The 10,652-nt window shown below is 34.5% G+C and overlaps 1 protein-coding gene across 3 annotated transcripts in view; it reads left to right on the top strand.

Moving 5' to 3' along the window:
- Nucleotides 1-1,210: 1,210 nt before the first annotated feature.
- LOC132274103 (MADS-box protein JOINTLESS-like) overlaps nt 1,211-10,652 on the top strand; it is a 74,609-nt gene continuing 65,167 nt past the window's right edge. For all 3 annotated transcript variants that reach the window (XM_059775271.1, XM_059775272.1, XM_059775270.1), the window contains exons 1-2: nt 1,211-1,353; nt 1,654-1,842. In XM_059775271.1, the coding sequence (XP_059631254.1) occupies nt 1,661-1,842 (182 nt within the window). In that variant the 5' untranslated portion in view covers nt 1,211-1,353; nt 1,654-1,660. The remainder of the gene's footprint in view (nt 1,354-1,653; nt 1,843-10,652) is intronic.

Genomic DNA, 10,652 nt, shown 5'->3' with positions numbered 1-10,652 from the left:
GGAGACAACCATAAATAGGGTAAAGAGCTAATCAAATGGGGCATGAGACAATTAATACATAAAATTACTGCTATTACTTCAGAATTCTGGTAATTGACTTGATCGTCAGAGAACTCTTGACAGACACATATCGGTGTCAGTCAAGGTTCATCTCTTTTCTTTGAAGGAAACAATGTCGTCCCATATCATAATGAATTTCTCTTCAACAAAAATAAAGGAGAAAAAAAAAACACACAAAAATATAGCATTTCAACAACCATAAATACTGAAATTGAATAAAAACTTATTTGGTCTATCCAATAAATATAAAGACGATTAAAAAATATATATATATGGCATTCTAAGAATCGTACACGTATGCTACCATTATATAAGTTCACTGTTAATTTAATCCTGATTGGAGAAGATAAGGAAGGATATGAAGGATGCTTGTTAATAGTAGTTATTTCTAGCTTGAAATTTAAATTGGAGAAGATAAGGAAGGATATGAAGGATGCTTGTTAATAGTAGTTATTTCTAGCCTTCTAGGGCCTCGGGGTAACCTATATTCTTTATCGAAAAATGTTAGGTCCACAGAAAACCACGTTCTATGCTTTAACTAAATTATCAAATCTACAGTTCAACTGATTATTTTAGTATTAATTCGTTTCATATAGGAATTTTTTTTTTTTTTTTTTTTTTCCTTTAGCAGGAGAAAAAATCACTAGCTTACCGTTCTTGTTTCATTTAATATATGGTTGCTAATGTATAACATATATAAAATGAGTAAAAAAAAAATTTATTTGGTTAATAATTTTAAACTCATTAAAAAGGAATTTGTTATGATATAATTGTTTTTATAATTTTGTTTAAAACTAGTTATTTATTTATTTTTTTGTGTTCTTTAAAAAACTATTAGTAAAAAACTAAACCAAATATATCATTAATATTTTTTTTTAAGTACTTCGATAACTTAATGAATTAACGTCTTCCTAAATTTTGAAATACCAAACATCTATTAATCTAACAATTCTTGACATGTAAAATATATATATATATACTTTTTTTAGCAATTTTGTTTCATGAATTGTAGTAGTAGTATTATTTTAACAATTTTCCTAACAGTCACACCCACTTTCTTCAAACAGATGCTTTAACCTTTTTAGGCAATTGTTGCAAATTGCTATTGAAGGCATGTCTTGCTATATAAAGAAAGCTACTTTTCTTGAGGTGCCATTCCAATTATTCCCAGCCACTCACTCTTTCTTTCTCTCTCTCTAATTTTCTCTCTCTAGAATCCACATCTTTCTCCCCAATTGGTGGGTTTTGGGAGTAGCAATTGGTGGGTTTTGGGAGTAGCTGTTGTGATAAAAGGTAAGTTCCTAGCTCCAACATTCTTTTGTCACTCCGAGAAGATGAACACTAATTAAATTAAAACCCACTAATCCTCCATTATTGTGGCTGTTTACATGTTTTTTTTTTTTTTTTTACCTACAATAGGTTTTCTCACCTAGATCTGAGCTGGGTCACTTTCTCTAGGGTTTCTACTATGTTTGGATACACATTTTATGTGGGCATTATAATTATAGACTAGATATGAACATGAAAATTAATATATGTGAAAAAACTCTTTTATTTTTTCTTCTCTTTCTCTCTCTCTTTTTTCGAGTGTAGGTTAGGAATGGGGAGAGAGAAGATCAAGATCAGGAAGATCGAGAACTTGGCGGCGAGGCAGGTGACCTTCTGTAAGAGACGTGGAGGGGTTGTCAAGAAAGCTAAGGAGCTGGCTGTTCTTTGTGATGCCCAAGTTGGTCTCATCATCTTCTCTGCAACCGGAAGGCTTTTCGAGTATGCCAGCTCAAGGTATATATGTCAATCTATATATATATAACACCAGACATATGCGCACGCACACTTAACTTATTATTGTTATTTTTTGTGTGTGTGTTTAGTTTGTGACACTACTTCAACTTAAATCCACTTGATATATCATCATTTACTATAGACAAGAGATTTGCGTCTTACCTACTAGGTCAATGGCATATAGATGTAGAATTGTTTATTATTATTATTATATGAGATAGCTGAACCCTAGTGCAGAATTGTCTCTCTCTTTTTTTTTTCTTTTTTTTTTAATCTTAAATTTTTAAGATATGTACGTTTGTAGATGCAGAATTGTCTTAATTTTTCTCTTCCAATCCCTTTAGACCATTTCCTATATCAAGGTGAATATTATGGAGTTGCTACTGTCCACACAAAACTAAATCTTTTTGTTTCAAAAGTTACCTAGCACTTACCTACCAAAAACAAAGTTACCTAGCACTCTAAAACTCAATGTTAGGCCTAATCCTACGATAATTGTCACAAAAAGTCCTATTTTCAAATCAAGACCCTCCATCGACTGTGCCTTAGGAGGGTAGGCACAAAGCCAAGTGCTGTTACAACGGATTAAACAAAGATAATAGTAGTATCTTCAAATTGTTGGAACAACATTGATCACAAAAAATGACAATATATCTGAGTGTAAGAGGAGATCATCACATAAAGGCAATTATGAGATAAATAATAATATTTCAAAATAACTCAAATCAAGGGTTACAGATGAGTAATCACCTCAAAATTTCTGGAAGGTAATTCAAGTCTTTCTTTGGTGCACGTTGAACTCAAGACCTCTTGTGCAAAATGAAAACTATAGGTCTCTACTTACCAATTAGGCAACTTGTTATCCCTATTATAAAAAAGGGAACTAATATATTTAAAGAATATTAATTGGTCGTATTTCCTTATATAATTAGTTAGAATGAGTTGAGAAAGCGAGGTTTCAACCGGTGTGTCCAACTGAACTAATAACTAGGACTCAGAGGTCTCTTCTTTTTAGGAGATTTATAAAAAGCAAATATATATAATTTCAAAACACGTTCCAACAAGCGCGCCATCTAATGATTCTCTAAATTAAGTGATATCTCCTTAATTCTTTCTTTTGAAATGAAAGGTGAAAGTTCTCCAATACTTTTACGGTTGTAAATAAGAGTAAGGAAATCACATAGCCCATTACACTTTTCTGGCATAGAGAGACGTTTGAATCGGTTTATACCATTGACAAGTGTCTATTTTGAACCGGTCACTCTCTCTTGATGCGGCCGTGTAAGTTCATTTCTGGTCTCATATCAGTTAGTGCAAATGTAAGACTAGAAGTTTGTCTTCTTATTTTGTAACTCCCCACTCATATGGACTTCTAGATCTCTGTCTTGTGCAAGTAGTTTCCACTCATTAAATCGTCGTTCCTCAGCATGTCCAAATATACTGGTGTCGTGTTTTTATCCTTCCTAATAAAGTCAACAAACAAGTAAACCAAATCCTTAGCTCAGTTTTGTGGTCATTCCAAGCCTAAAATTGCATGGAGCTCAATTTGTAATTCTAAGTTTGAAGGTGGCCGGCCTTAGATTTATTCATCTTACAACTTGTAATCAGGCTCTTATATGGCTTATTTGATGTCTTTTCTTCGATTTTTCAGGTAGCTTATGGTTTATGTGGACTAATTAAACTTTCCTTGAAAATATGAGCTTTTAGGACATTAAAATCCTCTTAGTAGCTCCAAGTGTCATGTACGAAATTTTTTAACCTTAAACCATATCCACTCACCTTTAGTTTGACCATTGGCGTCCTCGTGACCTTTTTAGACTCTGAATCAATCACTCCAACACATCCAAACTCCCCCATTAGTTAGCATGCTAAGGTTAGTTGCCTCATCCACAATCCTCTCCTCTAATTAAGTTGGTTCTAGACTTTAGGGACATATATCTCATCATACCCCCTCGAAACTTTTCAAGGAATGACATATAATGCATGGGTATCTGATACGCCTCGAGCGTGTGCACAAAATAATGCACAACACTTTGAGTTTAGAAATAGTGTCAAGTGGGCATCATACTTTATAATTTATAAAACCGCTTAACACCTATACTATGTAGTATGAAGTGAGAAGGGATCGTCCCACGAGATTAAACACGTAGTTGGAATTTTAATTTCGACTTTAGTGATTCAAAAGATTGCAAAGGAGGTTGGTTTAGTTACTTAAACTATTTCAATTAATTAAATTGCAAATACAATAAACTAAGTTGAGATAGGGATTTAAGAGATGAGAAGATAGGCTTAGGGCGTTGGAATTGCCACCAAGCTCGCTCACCAAACCACACACTTTCAACTAATTGGGGAAACCCACCTTGTGAACAAAATGCGACTACCAATTATGATATTAAGCATGAACCATCAAATTCAAGTGTGAATTGTCTACCTAACCAACAAGTAAACTAATGTGTAGCACAACCCATCAATTCTAAGCATGACCCATCAAACTGGTAACAATTGTAGTACACATCAATCTAGAGAATTATAGAATTTGCAATAATAAGCCATGGAGTATCAAATTCAAGCATAGATTGTCTGCCTAACTAACAAGTAAACTAAATGTAGAACAACCCATCAAGCATAAGAATAATCTATCAAATTAATTAACAAACCCATCTAATAAAAACCATGCCTAGCCATCACTAAATTCTTAATTAATCATACATGGACATGCAACTGACATAGAGAATCTCGTGTAGAAATCAATTCTCAAATAATCACACATAAGACAATATGTAATCACATAGAGAATCAATAGAAATAATTAATCCATAGAAATCAAAGGAGAACCCAAGATTCATTTTATACACAACGCTATAACACTAATCACAAGATAAATTCTCCAAAAAGTTAAAAAAGAAGGGTTTAGATTTAGAAACTTGGGGTTCATCCAAGCCCCAAGGAGACGTCTAGCCAATCATGGAGGAGGTGGGTGTGATTTTGGAACCCTCAAGGGCTATCTCCAAACATGGCTCTATCTTCTTCCTCTTCTTCTTTGATGAATTCTAGAGAGAGTGTGTGTAGATCTTCAAGTGTGTTCTTGGTGCCTCCATTCTCTTCTTTTCCCAAAACCCTAATCTCTAATTTTTCGAGAGAGAGAACATAAAAAATTACAATGTAAAATAAAACTAGCTAAAAATCCTTTACAAAATGGTTCAATTCCCTTTAAATACAAGCTCCTTGGAGTAGTGAACAAGTCAGAAAATGGCCTTCTCATTGGTTCAATCTCGCATCCATGTGGTAGGTGAAGTTTAGGCCAACGCGGGAATAAAACAGTTCGCTGCCAGCAACTTCTCGATCGATCTTGGATACTGGCGATTGATCGCCAATTCCCGCGATCGATCGAAGGCTGCTGCTTTGCCATTTTTTTGACTTTTTTTGGATTTTCTCGATGCATTTGCTCGACTCCTAAAAGGCTTTAATAACCAATTTTTAGCTTATTTGAACCTTATTGACCTGAAATAGACAAAAACACAAATTATAACAAAAAGGGGAAAGTAAAATAGATGAATAGACTAAAATACCCTAACTTAGGTGCTAAAATGTGCAACATTTGAGCACTTATCACGCCCCCAAACTTAGATATTGCTAGTTATTAGCAATGAACTACAAAGCAACGAAAGGAAAGAATAACTAAAAAACTATGAACTAGAAAGCAATAAAAGGATAACGCCACTTTCGTAGGGAACGCGGTTGCATTTAGCATATGTAACAAGCCTTTTGAACCCCTAGGTTACCCCTAATGGACGAGTGAAGTCTCATGAGGGTTTCCAGAAATGATACCCACAAACATTAAGCTCTTTCTCACTTAGGAGGCACCAACATTCCAAACAAGTATTGAAAGAAAACTATCTCAAGTATGCAATTTTTCAATCACCTCTAAGCAATTTCCAAACTTCCAAAAACAAGCAAGCAACATCAAGCAAGATAATCATGAAAATCAAATCAACTGTAGCATCCTTTGGAATGAACCGGAATCAAATATGTTACTATCTTATCAAATAAATGAAATGGGCACAATCGGCCTCAAACTAGCGCACAAATCAAGTACCAATCATCAAGATAAAGAATGAACCTCTTTATTTCAATTTATTTCCTACATGCTTTCTTTTTATTTTTTTTTCACTTATATATATATATATATATATATATATATATATATATGATCAAATATAAGAGTATGGTGCAATGTAGTGATCTCTTAAGCTTTCTAGAAGATCCATTTAACAAGCGTTAGGTCAATGACTCCCAAACTGGACGGCTTTAGGGCATTAGGTGTAAAGACACCCGTAAGGACTTACAAGCTCAAATCAACTAGGCTACAAATCAAAACAACTCTCTTCTAATCATTTCCCTGCTTCCACCTTTGGTGAGAAGTGCTCACTTATTTGCTTTTGCAAATTCCACTTTCTTTCTTTCTTTCTTTCTTTTTTAACTATTGTGTAGGCCTTCACTTTTTGGCGCGAGAGTTCAATGCTTAATGAAGCTCGAATCCCGGCTACTCGGAAAAAAGGTTTGTTATTAAGCAAGTAAGGTCATCTTGTCAAAAATGAGAGCTTTGGAAGCTTACTTGCTCAATTGGGATATAAACATAACAATAATCAACTAAGCATGTACCCCACAAATGAATGTTAGTGTGCACATATGCAATTGTAGAACTCTATAGCCAATTCTCAAAGCATTCTCACAAACAAGATGATGTGGACCATAAAAGCAAGCATGAAATTAAACTTTTGAAAAATTTGCTCCAAAATGGTGTTCAAAGACATACAAGGAGTATTAGACTCTCAAGTCAAGAAACTTTTCAATTCAATAGAACATAAGCCTCAAAAGATCAAAATCATAACTAACATGGATCTCCAATCTCAATCATGCATTTAAAGATCAAAACTTTAAACATAATGCAACAAAATCACCTTACCCCCAAACTTAAACCGCACATTGTCCTCAATGTACAATGAGAACAATGGAAAAGATGGAAAGAATATACCGTGGTGGCAAAACAATGAAGCCCGATAATGATCCATTGGGAAGGAGTGCACCCCCAAACTTGGAATCAACAACCTACTTGAATAACCACACTAGCAACTTATATCAAATATCAAATGGGATAAGAATAAACCAATCAAGCATTCTAAGGCAGTATAGCACAAGATGAAAGAAAGATATGAGATCAAGCCCAAGATAAATCATGAAAGTAAGCATGACTACGCATAAGGGCACAATGGTGGAAGAGTTTTTATATATATTTTTTTATGAAAGCATGTAATGAAACAAAATGTAAGAAAAATAAAGAAATGAAAATGAAAGTAAACATGCACTATACAAGGGATAAAAGACACAATGTGTCTTGTGTGTGCTAAGTTTAACGTCTCTAGTAAGACAGAATGCTACTTTGAAAGATTTTTTTTTGTTTTCTATTTTTTATTTTTTTAGACATAATAAGTATGTACACATACAAAAATAAAATAAATAAATAAACATGCAAGGAATGAAAATGCAAGAGAATAAAGGAATGAAATTTTTTTTTTTTTTTTGAAATGCTGCGATCGATCGCCGAATCTGGTGATCAATCTTGGATTTTGCGAAGGATGCCTTGTGAGCTGAAAATTTTCCTACGTGGTTGGCGATCGATCGTGGGAATCGGCGATCGATCGCCAAATTTTTCTATCGATCGCCGAAACCGGCGATCAATCGTATTGGGCGCTGGGCAGAAAATTTTTTGGCACTTTTTCCTAAGGCAGAATTTTTTTTCAATACCTAACATGGATGAAATCTTCAATGGAACATATCTAGACGCCGGAAGAAGTGAAAAATAAAAAGAAATAGAGGAGGAATAGAGTTCAAAAACTTTATGAATACTAGTGTTTAATGTCTCTAGCAAGACGTTAGGATGACTTACAAGTCAAAAGAATCAAAGACTGATATGAGACATCCTCATTGATCCACTTGTCAATTTTCTCCATTGGATCCTCACTCACAACAATGAAAACATCTCCCCAAAGAATGACTTGAAAACAAATGAAATAATTAATGTTTTCCCTTTCATCTACGGTCTTGAAAATAAAATCAGTAATGGTCGGCCTTGCATCATTTTTGTTGTGTTCTTGAAACACATTTAAAGGATCATTTACTTTGTTAATTGGCAAGGAAATGTCTTTCAAAGACTCAATTGAATTATTAGGAAACACACTATCTTCATCATTTTTTTCTTCCTCTACTTGAATCATCTTCCCCTCACTCTCTAAGGTGACAACGAAGTTCATTAGAGAGTTCACTTCATTTGTGGAGCTTTTAATGTCAAAACCACATTTTCCATACAATTCTACGAGGCACGCCTCAAGAGGATCTTTGGAAATAATAGAAGGAAGGCTCTCTTTTACAAGTTCTTCCTTTTTCTCCCCTACCTCTATAGTGGACAAAGTCTCTTCACTCTCTAAAGTATCAATGGCTTCATGCTCAAAATTACAAGGAATTTCCTCATAATTCTTCTCGTGCTCTATTGGTTTAGCCACTAACTCACTTGCCACTTCCTCCTCTATACAAATTAAAGTGCTTGCCATTTGTTCACTTGCCTCTTCCTCTTCCTCTTGACGAGAAAAAGTGCTTGCAATTTACCTAATTTCAACCTCTAGCTTAGCTATGGTTTGAGAATGAGAACGAATAACTTGAACTTGTGCATTAAGTACATTAAGTAAAACCAACACTTTATCTTCAAATCCGGGCGAGTACCTAGAAGGTGGTGGAGTTGGTTCATCATAAAATGGTGGGGGAGGGTAGTAGTCATAAGGAGAATTACAAAGAGTAATTAAGTCCATTGTCAAATGATGATGCTTGAAATGATTTGGACTCACTTTCATTAGGATTAAAATATGATGGAGGGGCATAAGGTGAAGGGATAAATTCCCCCCCCCCCCCCCCTCCCCCACTTGGATCAAACAATTCCTCCATTCACACTTAAAATCCAAATACAAGAAAATATTTGGCCTCGACAAGGGCCTATGCTTTGGATAAAAATATAACAATGAAATTAGCTTCAACAAGGGCTATCACTCAAGCATACAAAGAAGTGATAATTAAGCTACAAGGGTTTCAGGAATTGCTCACAAAGGTCCTTAAGCAACTTCAATGTCTAATGATTGCTTTAAGACTCAATATTTATCTTTCTTGTAGTCAAGTACCTAATTGACAAATAATATCAAGAATGAGAAAAGAATATACAATAGAAAATAAAATAAAAATAAGAAGCAATCAAATGAACACTATTGTCTAGTTTAATTCCAACAAAACCGTTAATCCTCGGCAACGACGCCAAAGCTCTGATGTGCCCGAGCGTGTGCACAAAATAATGCACAACATTTTGAGTTTAGAAATAGTGTCAAGTGGACATCATACTTTGTAATTTATAAAACCGTTTAACACTAATACTATGTAGTATGAAGTGAGAAGGGATCGTTCCAAGAGATTAAACACTTAGTTGGAATTTTAATTTCGACTTTAGTGATTCAAAAGATTGCAAAGGAGGTTGGTTTAGTGACTTAAACTACTTCAATTAATTAAATTGCAAATAAAGTAAACTAAGTTAAGATAGGGATTTAAGAGATGAGAAGAGAGGCTTACGGCGTTGGAATTGCCACCAAGCTCGCTCACCAAATGTGATACCCCTCGATTCTAGAGCCACGAGTGATCAAGTCCGAGCACAGATCCGAGGGATACCAGACAATTAATATGTAAACAAGCAGGGATACAAAAAGAATTAAGAAATAAATTGAAGACTGAAAAGAATTCTAATTATTAAATCCTCAAAAGTTATAATATAATCTAAACTTTCCAAAATCTTCAATACGTACAACTCGGGAATCCATCTAGTGGACTCCTAATAAAATCCCAAAAAAAAGTAAAGTCCGAAAATAAAATTCAAAACTAAAATATTGAAGGAAATCCTACATAGTCGGAGGAGTGAGTGACTGTCTCTGCTCAGCACGATCAAGCTCTACTCCTAAAACTGACGAACACCTGAAAAATATAAGAGTGGGTCAGGCCCACTAGCAAGTTCTACTCTACTACGATCCATACAGAGACCCGATACACAGATACATCCTAAATATCTTAGCAATAACTAAAGTAGTCCATATATGTATAAGTACACTATAGGACGCTCACTAGCCCATAAATCTATCTCAGCCTGAGTAGAGATAACATGCAAATCGCACATAACGTGGGTATGTGTACCTAGACCTACCAGGGAACAATAACTATGTCTAGTTATCCATTCTAGGCGATATACGCACCCTAACCATGATCTTGAGACTCAAACTCATATCACGACATCATAATCATATATATATAATCCATTTAAAACAAGGCATGTCATTCAACTGCTTATTGACCTGACATAAATCTAAGTAGGACTTAATTTTTATAGTTAATCTATTTCTTATTTTAGAATATGTAGGACTTAGTATTTTGAACTAATCTATCCCTAGTATACCACCATCCCATACCGGTGCATACAATTCACAAATCAAATAATTGATGCAATAAATGATAAATTTAATCATCAATTTAAGTAGGACTTAACTTTTATAGTTAATCCATTTCTTATTTCAGATTAGGTAGGACTTAGTATTTTGAACGAATCCGTCCCTAGTATGCCACCGTCCCATACCGGTGCATACAAACTACAAAATCCGTGTAATTGACCAAACAGGAATAAGTAATTCATCAACCATACTCCAAAATAAGCATAAATAAAGTCTAATATG

This window comes from Cornus florida, unplaced genomic scaffold, assembly GCF_030987335.1.
Source record: "Cornus florida cultivar Cherokee Brave unplaced genomic scaffold, ASM3098733v1 CherokeeBrave_3.0.0_Hap2_Chr09, whole genome shotgun sequence".
Taxonomy (NCBI): Eukaryota; Viridiplantae; Streptophyta; class Magnoliopsida; order Cornales; family Cornaceae; genus Cornus; species Cornus florida.
The sequence above is the reverse complement of the archived record's forward strand: the minus strand, read 5'-3'. Positions and strand labels throughout refer to the sequence as shown.